Source organism: Crassostrea angulata, chromosome 9 (assembly GCF_025612915.1).
Source record: "Crassostrea angulata isolate pt1a10 chromosome 9, ASM2561291v2, whole genome shotgun sequence".
Lineage (NCBI taxonomy): Eukaryota > Metazoa > Mollusca > Bivalvia > Ostreida > Ostreidae > Magallana > Magallana angulata.
Window position 1 is genome coordinate 33265026 of NC_069119.1, and position 21769 is coordinate 33286794.

Genomic DNA, 21769 nt, shown 5'->3' on the forward strand with positions numbered 1-21769 from the left:
ATATCTAACTTTGAAAGGAGACTGATTCTGCTTGTGTAAATAGGAGAAAGTCCATAACTTTCTAAGATAAATGGTTTTATGGACACAAATTTGATACGGTAATAACAAATAAATCGGACCAAGCAGCTTTAAATATTATATGTGATATATTATACTTATATGTTCTACCTTTCTTAACTGTAGTATATGAATCATATATTTTTCGATTGTGTCACTATAGTGCAACTATCACATAAAACTTTTAGTTTAAATGACGATAAGACATTGGTCTTCTTCATTTAAAATAAACTCATAAAGACTACTGTAAATTATGGATTGGAACTTTACCAAAGACAACTACGCATCACACTGTTAGTAAATGTTACATGTTTACATATGTATGTATAGCTTAGTTGCGGGCAGATTAGGAAACCATGCACACAATCATATAAACATATTAAGAGTCTTTTCAAGTTTAAAAATATCAACCTTCAAAAGGCAAAACACAAAATACATGTTATAACATGTTTATCTCCGTCGAACAGTCGAAAACAACTGTGGGAGAAGACATTCCTGCTAAGACTAAATTAAGCCTATGTTAAACAGGTGTTTGCTGTCATCAAAGTAACAGATAGTTCATTGTCTACTTACCAGGGTTCATTAAAAATTATATCTTCTTCCGACGCCATTCATAATTTCTTAAAAAGCACCAATACACTTAAAAGGGATAATTCACAATTGTACTTCAAAGCCTTATGTTAAGAACGTTTGACAAAAGATTGAACCGGTGTATATTTAGTATACTAAGAAAAGTGTGCGTTTGTTCTTAGTGAGGTCATTCGCACCGAAATGATGTGACTTTTTTAAAGTTATGGATAGAAGTTTTTTTGTTTTTTTTTTCAGCGGCTATTTTTCATTATTTAATCATTTTTTTACTATTAAACATTCTTAAGGCGATATAACATTCTATTAATAGGATAATAAGCGATTTTGTTCATATTTTTCTTATGTGTATTATAAGTAGGAGTCAACTCAAGCATGTAATTATCAAACTCCACAAGAAACATTGGTTTATAAAACAGCAAAAAATCGGACGTACCTGTGAGAAAACACATTTCCTCTAAGACTGATGCAAGCATATATTAAACAACATAAACAACAGATATTTACTATTATCTTCTGTTCTTCCCTTCCTACGAAACATCACTGTTCATTGTTATTCCCGAGGCTTCTCTCAATCTTCTCAGTGAAGTCTCTAAAATTGAGATAATGTAAATTTTAATATTAAAAAACTGCTAACTTTTGTGTGATGATAGAACATTAAGAACATTTAATTATTATGATTTAAAATCACAACATCTTTGTAACAGTTACATGTTATAATTATTTTTCAGTTGTAATATCCCTCTCTAAATAATATTGCCATATATATATATTTTTAAATCGTATTTATTTTCATCAAAATCAATACCTGGAGAATTTTCTGCTGTTGTTTCAGAAAAAATGCATTCTACATAGCGTGCCATTTTAGCGTTTCAACGAATAGCTTGATCTTCAAAAACATCTTAAAGAACTTTCTTTTTGTAAAACGAGACATAAAATTTATAACTAGAGGATTTAAGTAAGACAAAATGATTTTCACTAAAAATGTGTTCCCGTGGAATGAAATATTTATATCAAGAAGTGCATGTATTTATAAATGAAACGTGCTTGGGTATGTCGCTAAGTTTGAATGTATCTAATAACACTGGATATTTTCATAGTAAACCACTAAATGTGGTGTTTGGTTTAATTGGTTTTTTTTTAAAATGGCATATTCTGTGTTCTGTCTGCTCACTAGCCCAAACATTCAGTAAGTTAAGCATAAATTACCCAAACGCCTTTAACTCATAATCAGTCAGCACTCGCTAAACGTGGATCAAATCGTAGAAATTTTTTGATCTCGTGAATAATTCATGTTCTTATCTGATTGGCTCCTTCACATTTTCGTGACAGAAATCGCATCAATAATGTAAATGTATATCCATTCATTTATCAACAAGAAGATATTTCATAAAGCGATTGTCATTTTAAAATCTTACCAAAAAACGTTTTAGCTTTTTAAATGGAAAATTGAGAATAACAATTTTTTTTCTTCAAATATATAAATACATTAGAGAAAACTAATAGTAGTTTGCCATAGGTACTTGGGGAAATATATTTTTCTCATAATAAAAGACTGCCGTCACGAGAAAAGGGCCCTAAAGGTCAAAATTTCACAAATTTACTTTTTTGTCAATTCCGATTAGTTAACTCTTTCTGAATACAAATATGCAAAGATATCCAAGATCCTGTGTGTTTTAAGCATTTTATGACAATTTTAGTAAGACATGTTAATACGACTTTGACGTAGCTGGTCGAAAACGTCACGACGTCACGAACGTCAAATTTTGTTTTGCATTAATTTTTTTTTTCTTCTATACTTCCTTTCACATCGTCTTAATTTTAAGGTAAAACTAATTAATAATTTTCTACAATTCTAGATTTCTTACAATTTTAACAAAAGAAAGGTAACATTTTGAAATCCAGATATAGTTAAAGTTCTGCAGCTAATCCAGATACACTTCCGATAAATCCAAAATGCAACCCCCAACCCCCCCCCCCCCCCGAAAATAAGATAGATATATAGATAAAGGATAAATATATAGATAAAGGATATTTAAATAAAACAAATATCAACTTCTCCCCAACCTTTAAATGCATCAAAGTTATTTAAGCTGCAGAGTAAGGCAAATTAGCAAACATGTATCAAACAAAGATAAAGATTGTCAAATTCGATGCCTATGTTTCCACAATTTTGGGGCATACACAAGTTTTCTCTTCAAAAAGAGAAATATTTATTCTTTTTTATCAACCTTTTACACGGAAATTTTATCGCATATTTACTTATATTATTTTTTAAGTATCTTGATAGTTCTGAAGCAAGTTTAAAATTAATAGCTGGTTTTTTTTTAACTCGGAAGTTATATGGTGTTAAATTATTTTCCCGATTTCTTTTCTCTTTAATAGGTTATCAATACTTAATTCTTATGAAAATATCGGTGAAAAAAAATCGGCTTTGACTGTCTCACTGAAAAGTTCCAACTACAAAAAAATGTGGAGAAAAGATTTTTTAAAAAATGGCAACATATATTTATATATTTAAATTTACATCCACTTAGTACTATTCCCTCTATTTCTTATGAAAATTGACGTAATTCACAGCTGTATAGAAACTGAGAGGACTGAAATCTCCTCGGTCCAGTTCTAACCATGCAGTTTATCGATCTTCAGCAACCTAAGAAATATCACAGATTGCACGAAGTAATCATGATGATGCCAAACTCAAATTCCCATATAAGACACTTTGGCTACAACTTTTATCTAACGTACTGCATGGTGTACATTAACAATTTTAGTGACTTTTACTTACCTATTACGATCAATTCAATTCATTAATTAATTAAGAGAAAGATGTAAATATAAACAATAAAATGCCTTCTTCGGTGATACATGCGGGCTATAAAGATAGCAACATTACAGAACGTTAGTTACGTTAATTTTTTCGGTATTGATCCCTCCTTTACACGGGTCTTTGTTTATGTTTATAGTTTAAACATACTAGTACATACATTAAAAAAAAATAAGTGTATCATATACGGCAGACCCCCCCCCCCCCCCGTACTGAATCTACAATTCTATTCAATCGCTTTGTAAGTTCATGCGTACCGTTGTATTTTTGTGATGCTATTTTTATAAACCATAATCGTTGAAATAATTAATTATACATAAGCATTATTTACATTTTTTTCATAATGCAAGATTGCATGTAACTTTCAATAAGACTTCTGCATTTATTATGTCCATTCTTTTTACACTAATCGATAGTTCAGTGTCGATAGACGTAGCTTATATTCAGCGAGTAGTAACATTTTACATGTTGACTTCATTTAATTTTCTGGAATATATGTATCTCTGCATTAATTTATTCCTCTCTCTCTCTCTCTCTCTCTCTCTCTCTCTCTCTCAAATACAAATATCGGCCGAGTGATTATCAATTTAAAAAAAAAGATAAAAATTAAATGCATACAGTTGCATACGGTATTCCGAAATTTTAAGAAATGTCGCGATTATCGGATTTTTTTATTGCTGTACATTGTAACATACATGCACACATAAACATTGACTTCAGTATCATCGAAATTTGTTTCTTGTATAAACAAGAAAAGATGAGAAACCATCATCTATGAGATGAATTTTACGTCCATGCATGTTATTAATTGTAAGTGTCGCACATCTAGTGTTTTAATTATACTTATCGATAAACATGAATTGTTTATTTATAAAACGGCAATTTTATCGACTTGATAAAAGTACATGTATAGTAGTATAATGACTGCATTTACAAACCTGTTTAGTTTATGGAATTTTGAATCATGTACGTAACTGATTTGAGATGTATATGAATAATCATATAAAAGTTCTATAAATTCATGAAAATGTGGTGAGTTTTCAGGCATGTTATGATCGATTTGTTTTTTAATTTTTCGTAAAATAGCTCAAAAAGGACACACAACACATGAATTTAGGTTGTTCAATTGCACAACAAAATAAAATTTGTTGCACTCAAATAATACACGAGTTTTTCATTCGTACAGGCAGATATAATTTTATGTTGTTTCATTAAACGCACTTTAAATGAAAATGTCACCATTTATCAGGTATTCCCATGAAATCAAATGCGATATATCAGTGATTTTTACGCTATGAAAAAAATTCTCAAACTTTTCGAATCCGTTAGTTACATGCGTTTTAATTCGTGAAATAATTTCAAAATTTGATCGCAAATTCTTAAGTAATAGACTTATGCGAGAATTTATTTTTTATATTGGTCGTAGCACTATAATTGAGATATAGCCGATTCTCTCGTGTTCCATCTGACTTGTTTAAGAAGTGATGAGAATCGTCTCCCGTGAGGTGAACTATTTAAATCAGTCTTTTGAAAAATTTGACTTCTATTTTTTCACAGTAATTACTGCGCAAATAACTGTTTGATTTGAAAAATACTGCTCTGCATCGATTCGGTACGTCTTAGCCTTCAACCCCTCTTATCAACAACGAATATGCATTGTAGTTTTTGTATTTTCACTTTAATAAATCACACATGTATTGCTAATGCAAACTAAAGTTATACAATTTTACTCAGAATACTACGAAAGCCGAGAAAGATCATTCGAGATTCGAGCTTCGAAATACGAGATTCGAAATACGAGATTCGAGATTCGAAATTCGAGATTCAATATCTAAATTAACCAATCAAATCAAGGATCTGAAAATATGTATCCTAGCGACATCAAACTGTTCTAAATAAAAATCATACGTACATGCTCTTATATACAAATAAATGCTATGTTCACTTCTCCCTACCTAACTAAATAATTATTTGTATTTACTTTTACACAGAATATCTAAGTAGACTAGTAATAATGCAGTGTGCTTCGCGGATCTAAAGTGATTTTGTTTGCCCTGGTGCATTTCCACCTGATGCGTTTGAACCATAAGGTATTTCACCACCAGTAAAAGTTTAAAACCCGTGTTTATTCACCTCTTTTGTGTAAAAAAGCGGTTATGGTAGAGAACTTCATAAGCGTAGCTAATTTTTTCTGTAGGGGGTCCTTGGCCAATTTTAAAAAATTTTACTATGTAAATTTAATAAGCTCCAATTTTCCCGAGGAGGGGGTCCAGATTCCCTGACCCCCTCCTTTCTAGATCCCCGCATGAAGATTAGTACATGTTTATAAATAATCTAAATATAAATAATCTGTCCTGTTTCACTAATAAATATAAGTATACTTATCGTTTTTATGTATGCATACAGTGATACACTAGTACTATGATTATGAACAAATCATTGAGATATTATCACTTCATACGGAATTATTAATAAATACATTTTTTTTTTCCTTTTCCTCAGTAAACAACTTATTATGAGTCTTACTTTTGGAATTGTTTTCAATATAGAAGGATACCTACTCTCTACAATTAAAGGTAGGGATGATAGGGTGCCAGTTTGTTCACATTGCCGATTTCTTGTGCAGAGAACAGTAAAACCTTTTATTTGATTGTGCATGAATATTTCAAAATTAATTGTTGTACATATATTTTGTTATAATTCATTCATTGATATATCAACAAGAAAGAATAAAAGCATATGTTTCACAGCCAAGTTAAGTTTCTCTGTAGTTTCCTACCCCCTACCCCCCACCGCACCAAAATTGACAATAATTACATATAAGTCATACAAATGTTTACTTTTTTGTAAGTAAATCTCTAAAGATGTAAATAAGCACTGCAAACAAAGATGTGTGTATTTAATATACTACTACATTACACTTAGCCAGATAAAATGTAATCAGGATGAAGCTACAAGGGGTGAGTGGTGCAAATTTACCAATTTGTCGCCATACACACAGAACACCAAATAAAGAAACTGTGAGTGGTGTGTGGAATGCATAAAAGATGGCGGCAAATCATCTCAAATAATCAGTGCAAAAACCCACAAAAAGGCTGTTATTTGTTACATATCCTGCAAAAACATTGATAAAAAATGTTATCGTCCCATAACATAGCCGATTAATTTAATGTGTACATATGGTCAACGTACATGTAATTCTAATATGCAAGAAGGCGGACGTATCAGGCGGGGATCCAGAAAATTAAATTTCAAAAATGATCGGTTGAATTACATTAAATGCTTTGAAAATTGTTTTAAACTATCGCACGGGTCAAAATGCGTGATAGAAGCTATGTACAGTGTAATTGGAAACTTTCATTTTATATCAATATGTAGTATTACCTATTATAACAAATGAGAGTATAGCACAACTGCCACAAGCAATGCATGTCCTTTACCGGCACCACCTCCCTCCCCTTAAAAAATGAAACAATTGCCGTTTTATTTGCTAAAATGTGTGGTTCAAGATTTTTCTAAAGAACATACCCGATTAGAATTGAAAAAGAGTCGTACGTTTAAAACTAATTTTGTCAAAATTTTTAGATTCATTTGGTTATATTTTGGTCCATTTGGGTAATATATGCACCAGCGCAGCTCTAATTTATATATAATCAGGCCATAAATTCAAAATATTTTCAAAAATTAATAGCTCTTAATCCAGTGGATGAAAGAAAAGGAAAGTAAGTCGAACTCGATGAGTGCTAATACCTGTGTTGAATGAATGGTACAGTAGGATATGCGCAAAAAAGTCCCGTCTACTCTTTCCTACCCTATAATTATTGGAATATTAAATCCGATTATAAGAGTCAAATTAAAATTCAAGTACGAATATGTACCTGTTTATCAAAAGTAAAACTACTCATAATTCGTTATGGAGCTACACAGAAAGTTTTATATTAATTTGCCGAGCCAAATAAAAAAAAACCTGGAAAACGAAGAGAAAACAAAGTGGGGACAGAATAACTGACAAATTAATTAGGACTATATAGCCTCCCCCCCCCCCCCCTCTTGAAATGCATATACTGAAAACAGATTATTGGCGTAGAACATCCGCACACAATTTAAAGAAAATTTCATGTTTTTTTTTATCATTTTCGCTAGGTAATGTAAGACATCACAAATACCCCAAACCCCCTCACGGAAAAGGAAATGCTAGGTGATGAGAGAGAGAGAGAGAGAGAGAGAGAGAGAGAGAGAGAGAGAGAGAGAGAGAGAGAGAGAGAGAGAGAGAGAGAGAGTCGATGTAAATCACAGGTGCGCTAACACCGTTAAAATTAAAGCTTGCTAGTTGGTCTGCCCTACCCTAGCTACCTCCTCTCTTTTCTCGTTTTAGAGGCTTAATTATTGTCTATATATGCTTGTAACAAATCAAATCAATTTCAAATTCTAAATTAAACTGAATTTGACACTACAAAACTCTCTCTGTGTCTGTCTGTCTGTTTCTCTCTCTCTCTCTCTCTCTTTGAGGTTTTAAATCATTATATCTTCTATGGTTTAAAACTTTATCATAACCTATATTTTGACATGTCGATTATTTCATTGAGTTTCGTTTCATAGCTAAAACATTAAGATTAAACAGATCTTTTTTCGCGAGCCGATTTTTACACAGTTGGGGCGAATACACTTCGACTTAGATTCGCAAAGCCAACAATGTTATTTCTAATTTAATTGTTTATACTGTGTGGGGTTAATTCATCAATGTTAATTTAAACATTTTATAACCACTATATAAGAGCTATTAAGACATTTATTTGTAGGAAAGAGCATGTACGAATTATCTTTATTTAGAACAGTTTGATGTTGCTAGGATACAGGTTTCAGATCCATGATTTGATTGGTTAATTTAGATATTGAATCTCGAATTTCGAATCTCGAATCTCGTATTTCGAATCTCGTATTTCGAATCTCGAATCTCGAATGATCCTTTTCGGCTTTCGTAGAATACTTTATAAATCATCATCGTAAATCAACGATCAGTCGCATTCAATCATACCCACAAGCATATGCGAGACCGACCTTTGGTTTCCAAAGATGATTTATAAAAACAGTGATATCCCAATTAGAACATATATATTTTCATCACACACTAGAATGGAAATGTAGTGTTTAAGTTTCATGGCTGATGCAAAAGCAGCATTTTTATGATATTTCAGAATCAACTTGTGTGCAATTTTACGCGTTCGAAATGTGTAGATATTGACGTTACATGTTTATATTTCATTCATTAAATGTTTATTTTTTAAATCAACATGTAATATTTGATTGAAAAAATATTAATCGCGGTATTAAAACAAGACCAGACTCTAGTCATTCAAAAAGCACAACAAAGACGCGGGAAAAAAAACTGCGTTTTTAATGCCGCTATTTTGACGTCGTTTTCTGAGCATTGTGACGTCAAAAGATAAGGGCCCTTTTCTCATGACGGCAGTCAAAAAGTAATAATGCCATCTACCTAATCATAAACATGGTAAATTTTAGTGACATCTTCGATTTATTTAAAACATTAATTTCATCTAAAAGTTTATTTAAAACTCATCGGCACGTTTTTTTTTGCGATCCCCCCTCACTCCCGATCGGTCATTCAACATCTAAGCTTACAAATCCATTTAACCAAACTGGCGCATTTCACCTCTCATTGAAAATTATCACCCTCAGTTTGCTTCTACTGCCTTAGATATGCGACAAAGGGCTCTAGGGAGGATAGAAGTTGACACGACTGCAGCATACTTTTGATAATCCCTTTCAAACATTGCGCTGATTCACATATTGGTTAGAATTACCAAAAAAGGTGATAAATTAAGGCTGTCAATGGTATTTTCTATCTCACACAATTTATTAAAACGTGCTAAAAATGAATACTTTTTAAAATATTTACATTAACACTCGGTGCAGGGAAATCCAATCTATATATAGGTTAAACCTTTTGTCCTCCATATAGACATTACCTAGATGTATAATTCAGTAGATACAGATTGAATGTTGGGTGGTGTTTTAATGTCAGATGTAATGCGCCGTTTGGCTGAATAGGTGGTAAGCTAAAGGAGTTGCAACATAAATTTAACCGAGCAAAAACTATCTGTTATTACAGTATGAAACAAATTCAAGATAGCGGCTATGTGAACGTCTTTTCTTATTTTGTAGAGGGTAAATAATGTATTTATTGTGACAAAACTTTAAATGTCAAGTGGGTGTGGACTTCGTCTACGGTTTGTAAGCATATTCGAGAGTGACCGCGCGTTTCTATGACCATATTTTTAATTCTAAAATCAATTATGTTAACTTTATATATGCATCAAATTACACCAATAAAGCACATACACAGCCGTTTTTTTTAAGTGAGTGCGGGTGTTTTGTGGTTTTTTAAACATTGAAACATTGTGGTGGTTAGGGCTAATAAATAAGGTCAAAATCTAGTAAATGAAAGGTGCCTACAGGTTTATGAAATTCAAGATATGAATTATTGCAATGATGCTTCATAACAATATCTTTGTTTCATATGGTGTACAAGAAAAATAATGTTTTAAACAACTATTTTCTATAAAATATGAAGGATAAAAGTAACAAATCTCGGAGTTTTGTCAATTTTTTGACTAATCAAATATATCTAGATTGCCTACAGTCTCTCCAAAAACGGCGTTAAACAATCTCTTGACCCCCTCTTTAAAATGATGTCAAATAGAACCTAGGTACCGGGATTACTTTTTTCCGTGATTAAATATAGAATGTCAAAATATTGTTTTATTTTCTACATAATTCCTATAAAGCCGTAAAATATGGAAAAGATTCTTCAAATCAATTATGACGTCATAATGGTTCTGGCACCAAAAAGACTCTCTGGAATCATTTCCTAGATCTTGACCTTATATATATTTAAGATGAACCCCTAATCATTACTGTAATAGCTAAGCTTTTAAAGTTATAGTTCACAATTTAATACTGTGAGACAGTTTGTTCATAGCTTTTCTAACAAGTACACATTTTTAAGGAGTAAATGTCTGCCGTTTTGCAAAGGTTATTTTTATGTGAAAAGAAAACACTTGTTTAAGAAACAGCCCAATACCCAATATATATTCAGCTGAGATCCACGTCAAATTCTATATTTTTGTACATTGAATATTCTAAAATATGTTTTCAATATGTACCTGAATATATTTTTTCTCTTGTTGATTTTCTCCATATCATGGACACCACAAAAACGCTCGCGCTATAAAAATATTGATACCACAAAAAACAAAACGGCAAGTATTGTGTTTAAAGGGGGTCAGAGGTCATCAGATAATTAAGAGGGCGGAGTACAGTTTGAGTACATGTAAGCACGCTTTCGAGCAATGTTTCATTTGCATTGTATTATCTTTCTGTTGGATGACGCTATGACCTGTTGGTTTTAACTACAAACATTAGCAACATTTGTCAAAAAAAGCTCGTTTGAGGAAAAAAAATGTTAAATTATGAAATAAACATTAATGTTCTTAAGTATAAGCTATATCTGGGCCTTTGGGAAAAGGAGAATTGATTTAAGCAAGCCCAGCCTTTAATCACGTCCTTACCCGCCTAATCATAACTTAATAAACGCATTTTAGAACAGTTACCAAGTATTATATATTTATGGACCTTAAATGTGATGTTATATCTATTTCTATTACTTAACTGTGTCTGGATGTTTTGATAATATACTATAAAAATCACAATATCAGCCTCTGTTAAATAAAAAAGAATGTCCATTATCTGACATATATGGGAAATAAGGAAAATTAAAAAAAGAAAAGATCCCTGGACAGACCCAGGAGGTAAAATGTATTTTTTTAATTTGATGCTTTTTATCTATTGCTTTCATATGTGGAACTTAAAAATGACGTAAAAATGAGCAAAATTGATTTACATGTATCTGAATCAAAATCCTTAGGGATCTTGTGTAAAACCCCTGTCACACCGGAGCTGCGTTCTCACGGCGATCCCGTCCTTAAATATTGGAAAACGCCAAGGTAAACGCAGTAGAGTCTCCTACAGTGCCGTAACAACGCAACGGCATCTTCGTCCGTCGCGGTGGGATCGCCTTGAACATTTAAGAACGCCATGCGACGGCACGCACTTTGAACATGCACAAAGTACGCGCCGTGGCTTGGCGTTCTGATAAACACGCCGTAGAAGCGTAGTGAGGTCGCTGTGACAGCGCCGTAAGATCTCCAACAGCGCCACGAGAGCTCCGTCGGCGCGCTCAAGGAACGCAGCTAATCGCAGTGTAGACGCAGTGATAAATCAATTGGACTTGCACGGAGACCTCACGGACTCCTTTGGGAGCACACTGCGTCTCTATCGCGCTCTCACTGCGCTCTCACTGCGCTCTCACTGCGCTCTCACTGCGCATCCACAGCGTTTGAACAATTTTTTTGTTTTCCATTTGGCTTTCACACAGCGACGCCAAAGAGCTGTTGCTGTGTTCATCGCGCTCTCGTGACGTTTCTTCTGCGTTTATACCGCGCTCCAACGGCGTTTCTAGTGCGTTGTTATCAAGACCACGAAAACTCGAAAAATGGCTGTTGTACAATAGCAAGCGATGTAATAATATTATCAAACTGGATGTAGATGACTATGTAAAAAGTAGCATTTGCTAATATTCCAAGACCAATCAATGGACGTAGATGGAATTCATGCCATTTGGTTCTGATGTATTCACATCTTTTCTATGTTTTCTAACAACTAATAACGGATCTTTTTTGTAGACCTGAATACTAATAGTTTAATCCTAGTCCTTCACAAATTGTTTAGAAGTAACTATGTTTCAATTACAATGTACCTTTTCATAACATCAACACAATTTTTTAATCATTTATTTACTAGTTGTAAATTCTTGTTTGTTTCCCATACAATTGTATAAATTAATATTAAACTACCAAGAAGTAAAGAAAGTCTTGTGAGCGCAGTCAGCGCGCAGAGCACGCCGTGGACGCGCGGTAAAAACTCCTAGCACGTCATGAGCGCTCGGCGGAGACTCAGTGAGAGTGCAGTTAATCGCCAAGTAGAACTCCGTGGAAACGCAGTTACACGTCGTGGGAGCTCCGTAAGAACGCCTTGGTCGCCGTCAGGACGCCGTGACATCTCCACTTGTAAAATTTTCAAATAAAACTGTATATTTTTTCGGAATTTTCCTTGCGATCCTACGGCGATTCCATAACTTTTACAACGCCGTGAACACGCCGTGGTGATGCAGCTTGGTGTGACAGGGCCTTTAAAAACAAACGACGTGGTAAATGTCTGGGCTTTTTTTTTGAAATATGAATTATAGCAGCATGAATTATGTAAATGAATTCCTTTTAAGAATATATGGCGGACGATATTAGACCCGGTCCTGTTAACTTATCAAAAACAGTGTATCAAATCATCAGGAAAAGACCCACTCTTTGTGGTTTTACTGCTAAAAGGACAGCAGATAATTGACGTGTCAGATGCACTATGTCAAATTATCACGACAGGAATCAATTATTAGTGGTAAACAAATAAATCGTAATATGTGTGTAACACATTAGAGATCACATTATCCCCTCTCCTTTTTACGAAAAAAAGACGTATACATCCCGTGTCAACTTCAACAGCAAAACCACTTAAGGAGAATGGCCATATTTTTCGCATTCAGATTTTAATATCAAAACAAAAACAAATTTATTGTTGATTCAGTTTTAAGTAATTTTATCGAAGTTCTCAGTTTATCTAATAAAACTGATATGTTCAGGGAGTTTTATTTTCCGTAAAAATTCAAATAATCACAGCAAGTTATTCTGCTGGCATAAAGTTTTTTAATACCTTGTTTTCACATATGTATTTAATGACACTTTCATTTCAGAAAACTGGACGAGTAAGTAAAAAAAAAAGAAATAACTGTAGTTGAAAATAACATTGCGTGTGAATACTGGTTTTATCGACCTTGAAGGAAATCGATGATATTGAAAAGCATTGCCCTGGAATAATTGTAAATACGCTATATGACTTAAAATCCATCATATCAACAAATATTTTAAGAAATATAATTAAGCATATACATGATTCCGTCTGAATTCAAATTAGAAATTTTAAATCTTGATTATCTCTTTATGTGTAAACGCTTCGATGATGCCCTTATTTAAAAAATAAGGTATCATTTTTGGATGTATATCGGGATATTAATACGGGTTGGTCACGTGATCAAATCCCATAAAGCCCGAAGGCAAATAATGACAATTACAATGCTCCATACTTTCTTTTTGGAGATGACCTAGGGAGCTGCTTCGATTAAGATGACGTAAAAAAAATTGTACAACAATGTTGCAAGTATTTGATTATCATGAAAGAAAAATATGACAATACTTTTGACAAGACAATCCTTTCTTATTATAATAACGTGAAACAGAAAAGAAAATCCACTTGCACGACTGAAAATACGATTGAAGCTTGGTGAAATAGTACCACTTTTGTTGAAGTCGCAGAGCGGTTGAAAATTTGAAAACCAAGCGATCGAAAGTTGAGTTAGAGTCTACTTAGGCATTTTCAGGGGAAACTCTGTCGCAGAATCAGATTGAAAAGCAATATGATTTTCCTCCGACATTATATAGAAAAGCTATTTTAACTTCAACGTTCTTTTTACGGAATAAAACGGACAGAGAAGGACGAAGAGTTAAATTTGACCGTGATCCGTGAATGGACTAAACACGAAAGGTTCTGATATTGCGTTTGCGATCTTGGTCAAGGCTTGTAAAAACATCAGAAATAAATTTTACTGAATTAACTCCTTTCAAATTGTGATTGTAATTATCAAGAACACCTCGTTTCGATGTCAAAACATAAAACATTATTCTGTCTACAGGCCTATCTTCCCTAAATCATCTATCCCCCGTAATTAATGTTATATTTTTTTAGAAATAAATGAATAAAACTTCGGATAACAAAGTACAAATACATTTATTTTTTAATACCAAAATTATGTTTTCATTACGATATATTATTTGATAGGTGTGTTTCAGCACAAGTTGGTTAGTTTGAGCATATAGAAAAAGAAGTAACCTAGATAATTCATGCGCTACTTTGACCTCTTGACCCATAATGATGTTATGCAGAAATAACATCGGATTGCGCAAACAGTGTTATATAAGGAAACACACTTGCAAGTGTAAATATTAGTATGTAAAATTACTATGTGATATATGTAATTAGCCACCAGAAAACCATGTTTATTGAGTTTTTCCAACAAAATGTGCTATTCTTTAAAAAAAGAAGCAACATGATTGACATTGTGTTTCGGTGCCTTTTTCCTTGATTATGACGTACACTCAACAAGCCTGGTTTTGTCGTGGCGACTCACATATGTTAACAAAATTATTAGTTAAAAACGGCTCTATACTGGAGTGTTTGACATCATTTCATGAATGGCTAAATAATACACCGAATATACATAAACCAACACTATTTGCTCATAACTGCAGAAAATTCGATAGTGTTGTTCTAGGCAGATCAATGAGAAAATGCTCTGATATAACATTGCAAGACTGCATTGTTGGATTCTGTGATACCCTGTCTATGTTGAAGAATCATGCGTCTTGTAATACCACAAATTCAACTCTAGCGACCCTTGTGCTGGAAATTCTAGGCTGTACATTCGAGGCACATGATGTTCTTGAAGACAGACTGTACATATCTACAGAAACTTGTTGAACATCACAGTACATATTCCTATTATTTAAACTATACTTTCAGTATGGATTATAAGATGCAAGTTGTACTCCAAATGGAAGACTCTAAATCTAACTTGCAAACTTTTATGCCCTTGTTGACAAAAAACAGTGCCTGAGAGCATGGTGAAATGGATGTCTCTCTCTGGGCTTTCAATGCATCATCTACAGTTAGCGTACCAACGAGGAGGCTTTGAAAAACAGAGGTAACCAAACGCAGGGACATTAACATTTCTGTTGTTGACTTATTGAAAGAAAGATAACAATTTCTCATACATAATGTAAAGATATTTTCTTTTATTTCAATAATTTTAATACTTGATACAGCACATTTTAATTTATCTATTTTATATATATATATATATATATATATATATATATATATATATATATATATATATATATATATATATATATATATATATATATCTATTGAATGTTTTCATGTGCAGGAATCAAGTGAAATCATACTCTACTGAATACAAATTAGCAAAACCTTGAAGTTTTATATATATATATCTATTGAATGTTTTCATATTCAGGAATCAAGTGTTATCATACTCTACTGAATACAAATTAGCAAAACCTTGAAGTCACTTCTCTTTCCTTATATAAGTCTTTATGGGTGATAATGCATTATCTTTGAAAGACGCATGGAAACATTGCATAAAAATGTTTGATTTATCATAATAATCATTAGTATGAGACAGTAAAATGTCATTTGCTTTAAAATTTACACTTTCAATTTTGGTACCTGAGGATCGGAGAACCTTAAGGGCTTTGGTACTCGGTTGAATGGCAGACCCTTAAGCGCATTGTTTATTTTTAAAAACAAACTCAATATATTATTTGAAATAGTTGCACACTTCATTAGAAGTTTTACCTAAATTTATTTACAAGTATAAAAGATATAAAACAAACAAAAGCGTGATTTCTTTTATTTTGAAATCAAACATATTATTGATAGAGTAAATAGCAATAAGAATAAGGAAGCCGTTTGAAAAATCCGCGAGACTGTTCTTGAAGTCGAAGAAAACACTTTTTAGTCATAGCAAGGCAGTAAAAAAAAAACAACGATATTTAAAGCACAGAAGGCTGGATTTTCTTAGGGTGTCTGCATATGAACTTGATTCAAACTATCCATTAAGGGTAAATTCACCAATTTTGACAATCCTGATTCCAATCTCGTCTATCCTGGGCTAGCAAAATATAAAACATCTTTGAGTTAGAATAATTTAACACCGGAGTAACAAACTAAGTACATGTTTACTGCTTTTATTACAGAAGGTGCATGTATCTGGTATGTGATATATACTTATACAAATAAAAATATCTTACTGAAATTGTATTTTTAGAAAATTTATCTAATATGTTAAACAAGCGTATCAAAAAGGAGCAAATATAAAAGTCAAAATCGAATTTGAATGTTTTTCAGTAAAACAATAAAAAGATTGGGTTGTACAGTACCGACCAGACCTAGTTTAACAGAAGGTAAACCCAACAAAACCCCGAGTTTACTTTCGGGGTTCACTGGAGGAGAACGCGAGTAAACCCCGAGTAAACCCCGAGTAAACCTTAAGTAAACCCATACTGGATCCTGAGAGTAAACTCCGATCATAAGTATACCCCTGAAAGCAGACGCTACATGTGTATTTGGAATATACATGGGGCAGGAATTACAGGCAGTGAGAAGGTAAAATTAAAAGACGGAGTTGTTTCACACTTAAGTGCGTAAAGTGGACCCAAAACGCAAATCCAAAATAAACCCTGAATGGACTCAAAGTAAACCCCGAGTGAACCAAAATTGTTCAAATAGCAGACTCAGAGTAAACCCCAGGTAAACCCTAAAAGTAAACCCGGGTTTTAGCTGGGGTCTGCTCTGGTGTTACGTTCGGTCTGATCGGTACTGTATCTACACTTTTGATTATATACACTCACCGTGATAACAGTCCCGTTGACGTCTATCTGATGACCATCCGGAATTTCTACGTCAAAGCCGTACAACTCTCCATTAAATGGCAGCCGCACACTTACACATCTAAAATTTCATTACAGAGGGAATAAAGTTGAATTACTCCTACAATTATTTCATATTATGGCATCAAAGAAAAAAAATTTAAAATACCAATAGTTCAAACTTATCTGAGCATATTTTAATAAATAACGATGTTTTTTGACATGTATCGGGTATCGATAGCTTAACACCACTTGGACCGTGTGTTGTGTGCGTACAAAAGTTGTTCGATAATGACGTCGTTTATGAGAATATCACTTGAACAGTTAGTATAACATCTTGGAAATACCAACCTGTAACACTTGCTTTTCGGCATCAAAATTTGTGAGGCCATACTATCACATGAAATAATCTTTCGTGATCATGGTTCTCTTGGCAACTACACACCTTCTACCGTGATTAAGTAGCCATATTTTGTTTCCATTTTCGAAATAGTGAACCCATGGTTCTTCACGAATAATTAACAATGTAAGCAAATTGTCCTTGATTGAATTTTGGACATATTTCTATGGAACTTCTAACTTCTAGAAAAAAAAACTTTTGACATCTTTTTAAACAACGCTTCATTTACAATTTCCTAGCAAAATACACACGTGCATCCAGCAAGGCGTGATACTTTGTTTACTTCAAAGTTACACATGTGCTTGAAAATCAAGCCCAGACCTTTTCACCGATCTCCGGAAACAACACGCATCAAAAATTCAAATGGCCTCGCATTATTACAAAACTGGGATAGTAAGACCTCTTACACATTGTTTTTCATCTCATAAAAAAGTCAGGTCCTGTCGCGTGCGGAAACGCCCCAAATTCAATGGAAAATTCAGGATTATTTTGCCTCAGCCATGTTCGACGTGAACCTTCAGTGAAATACTGTTATGACTCTGCAAAGCGTGTGCTTCTTTGATTAATATTTCATGTGAAATAAAGTGTACAAGAGAGAAGATTCGGTGCTCCTCTAGATACACTATCAAGAAGTTGTAGAACTATTTCGTTTAGAGAGGAAAGGCAATTGAATGATATGTTGACATGAGCACAATGAGTCGGATGTTGTGCACAGTGCATATGTATAAAGTGAGAAAGAGGGCATTGCTCACGGGGCTACTCACGTAGCAGTGATCGTAGAGTTCATTCTAATAGTTCCATCGTGGTGTGTGAAATTCACTCCCCCCAAAGGTCCGTCCTGTTGCTTTCTTGTTTTTGACAACGTCACGTTTGTCTCTCTCTTTCCATCGCTAAAATCCGCTAAAAAGAATTTCAGTAGTATAGTCATAATCTTTATAACGTTTTAAGATGTAAGCTTGAATACTACGTAATATGCATTATTTGAATGTACGGTATTTATTTTTGGAATATCAAATTGGGTTTAACATTTATTACACCGCTCTTCAAATTTGTATTACCACATACGTTGAAAAAAAAAATTTTTAAACTTTGATAATACATTATTTGATATATTCATTATTTAATTGTATATTACTTAATCATCTAATGTTTTAATAATATAATAAGATAGGCCATGCAGTTAAAATGAATACCGGGCGTTAGCGCAATATGATAGGTCATTTGCACGGCCTGGGATGTTCAAAAATAAGTATTCAATGCTTAGATTTATTTTTATTGAACTTCTTGCCTTGTCTGCAAATCTGATGCATGCAGATGATATGTAGAATGTAAATAATTCAACATCATGCAGGTACATTGATACGAGAAAGGCTGAATTACTCTTGAGTTTCAAACGGTTGTCAGAATTACATTGCAAAGTAAATGCTTATCGGACTTGTTCGGAATCTGTTCAAAAAATGTTTTAAATAGTTTTTAACGTACCATTGAATTCACTCATCGCAGCCATTTCTGAAATATAAAACGTTGATAGCTCTATTATATGACTTTTTTAAATTTTTCATTTGCCATTGCCAATGTTAATTTTTGTTTAATTTCACCATTCTGCAAAACATTTAATTTGTTAGTAAGAATATATTTTTAATATAAAGTGGGCACATTTATATAATAAATCATTTTGAATACGAATGTTCATTAATTATACCATGATATAAAAATGAACGACATACCCCTTTTATAAAATAATAACCATTGACTTAAAAAAGAAGATATTATTTGACGAATTCGGTGAATATACATGTACGCTAAACAGTATTTTTTCATTACATAAATAGATGTGATGTTGAATTTAAATGGATATATAAACTACGTATTTATCTTTTGAAATATTGCTGTTTGTTTAACGTTATAATTTAAATTATGTTTGAGCAGGTGTGTGTATTTAATGGTAATAACTTTTTAAAGCATATGAGTGTGCACATATATATCTAAATAGACAAAAATCAACAAAAATTAACGTTTAATGATCAATTTCAACGTTTACACAAATACACACAAATGTACACATGTTTATTAAAAAATAGACAAATTTTAACAAAATTACTTTTAACTATCAACTTCAGAGTTCACACATAAACCTACTTAAAAGTTTTATGAAAAGTGCCTCATTTTTAAAATATAATCCATATTTAAAAAATTAAAATCTGCACAATTTTTTATTGCAAAAAAAATATACTTACTTATGTAAAGAAACTTGCGTTGCAACGATCCAATTACACCCCAAATCTACATTTGCGGAGTTTATATAGAAAAAGGGGTAAGACCTCCCTCAGGTCAAGTGTCAATATGTGAACCAACCAATCAAAATAAAGATTGCCAAGTATGGTTCAAATGCCATAGAAACATCATTGTTTTAATCGTGATAATATATACATTAAAAAAATTCCAGTAAAATATAATTCTTTTCTACACACAATACATACAAAAGACATTAGAAGCGCTAGCACATTACAATATCATTAAACAATGCAAGATTTAGAATGTAAATCTGCTTTGAAATTTATGTAGCTTTTCCAATTTTGAGCATAAATCAGATTGAATATCTAAGCGAGGATAAATTTGTAAATTAAACCCGCCGGTGACTATGTGCCAAGCAAAGGTTCATTGTGTGTAAAAAAAAAAATAATGTAAAGCATAGATAGCATTCTACTTAAGCGGAATACAGAACAAATCTACAAGAGATATTGCTGAGGTTTTGGTAAGCTTGATGAGTTTGTCAAAAATATCATAAAGCATAATTGTTTTATGATGATGTATAACAAGCAATGAGTAACATAATTTGAGTCCGTTCACGTGCATCTAAAACTTTACCATTCATCTCAGTTCAACGAGGATATGGCCATCCGGCATTGTTGTCTTATCCCACCATCGATTACTTTTGAGGTGAAATGTTTCAGACAGGCAAATGATTTGAGGTCATTAGGGCAAAACGGTGGTTGCTACTAGGAGGACTGAATTTTAGACTTTTTGTGATCGGCTTCGGCCGATCACTGTTGTGTCCATATGAGGCATCCGGCAAATGCTTCAACGTGCGCACACATTCCGCTTGCATAAGTAGTTCTTATAATCAAAGTACTGAAGAACTGACGGGAGTTGATTTTGTCGATGTCTATTTATTTCAAAATCAATGATATGTTATTTTGCATGAAAGGTACATGTAGTGTCTAATTTGCAATTGAATTACGCTCATTTTTATAAAATGAATTTTTTGACTTTTTCGACAAGAATGTTGAGAAACCCCTCATATGAATCATGTTAAATAATATTTAAAGATAAAATTAATTCAATCAAACTATGTATCAGTAATAGAACTATTTCTCGAAAATTGTATGGATCCAAGCAATATTTAACTCTAGTCTCGTTCAACCAAACGCTCGGCTGACACCGTAAATCTCCGACAAGGATTTACGGAGACAGCCGAGCGTCGAGTCGAACGAGACTATATTGAACTCTGGCGTAGGGATACATACGACTACAAAAAATATTTAAATTGTTCGTACCATTTAAAATCTGACTATTTTCAAGGTATCTATAAATAAGTAATTTCCTTGAAAAACAATGCTTTAGCATACATTACATCAAATTTATCAATTATTTTCAAGAACTAAGTCTTGTCAGCAGCAATGATTTGTGCTGAGGTCCAAACACTGTTTCACTTTCGGTTTGTCTGAGTAACTGCATAGGAGAGTTGATTAAAATCAACTCCCAAAAACTCGAAGCTCTGATTTAGTATTTATATAACATTTTACTAAGTGTTATTTCAATTAATTTAGCTTAAGAGATGCAAACATACATTAAATACAGTTCGACCTGTTAATTCAAGAATGCACATTTTGTCTCACGCGTAAGAATTTCGATCGAAAGATTCATTCAGTAATGCAGTTGACTTCGATGAACTGACCTCGATCATAAGAAGATTCTCCATGAACTGACCTCGATCTACTGATGTTGCATGATAATAGCTAGGAAGACGGCTTGATTTATAAACAAGGTTACGTTATAATGCGACCTCAATAGCAAGTTATGATGGCACCAATGTTTTTCAGTCGCATCAAATTATTTTAATACAACTATTTCTTTGTATACGTGTTAAGTGAAGAGCCCTACTCAGTATTCTGTAGAAGAAGATACATTTACATTTAATAATTA

At 32.9% G+C, this 21769-nt stretch overlaps 1 protein-coding gene across 1 annotated transcript; it reads right to left on the reverse strand.

Annotated features, from left to right (window-relative positions):
* Window positions 1-16128: 16128 nt before the first annotated feature.
* LOC128162441 (uncharacterized) lies at window positions 16129-19070 on the reverse strand. Its single transcript, XM_052825655.1, has 4 exons — window positions 19046-19070; window positions 18328-18463; window positions 17146-17245; window positions 16129-16406 (listed from the first exon to the last, which is right to left on the reverse strand). The coding sequence occupies exons 1-4, from the start codon at window positions 19068-19070 to the stop codon at window positions 16344-16346; spliced, it is 324 nt and encodes a 107-aa protein (XP_052681615.1). The 3' UTR covers window positions 16129-16343.
* Window positions 19071-21769: the final 2699 nt, after the last annotated feature.

Coding starts and splice junctions, on each gene's coding strand:
- LOC128162441 (XM_052825655.1), bottom strand. CDS start 19,070: ATGGCTGCGATGAGTGAATTCAATG. Junction 18,464..19,045: donor TGCGATGAGTGAATTCAATG/GTACGTTAAAAA, acceptor AATTCTTTTTAG/CGGATTTTAGCGATGGAAAG. Junction 17,246..18,327: donor AACTCTACGATCACTGCTAC/GTGAGTAGCCCC, acceptor ATGAAATTTTAG/ATGTGTAAGTGTGCGGCTGC.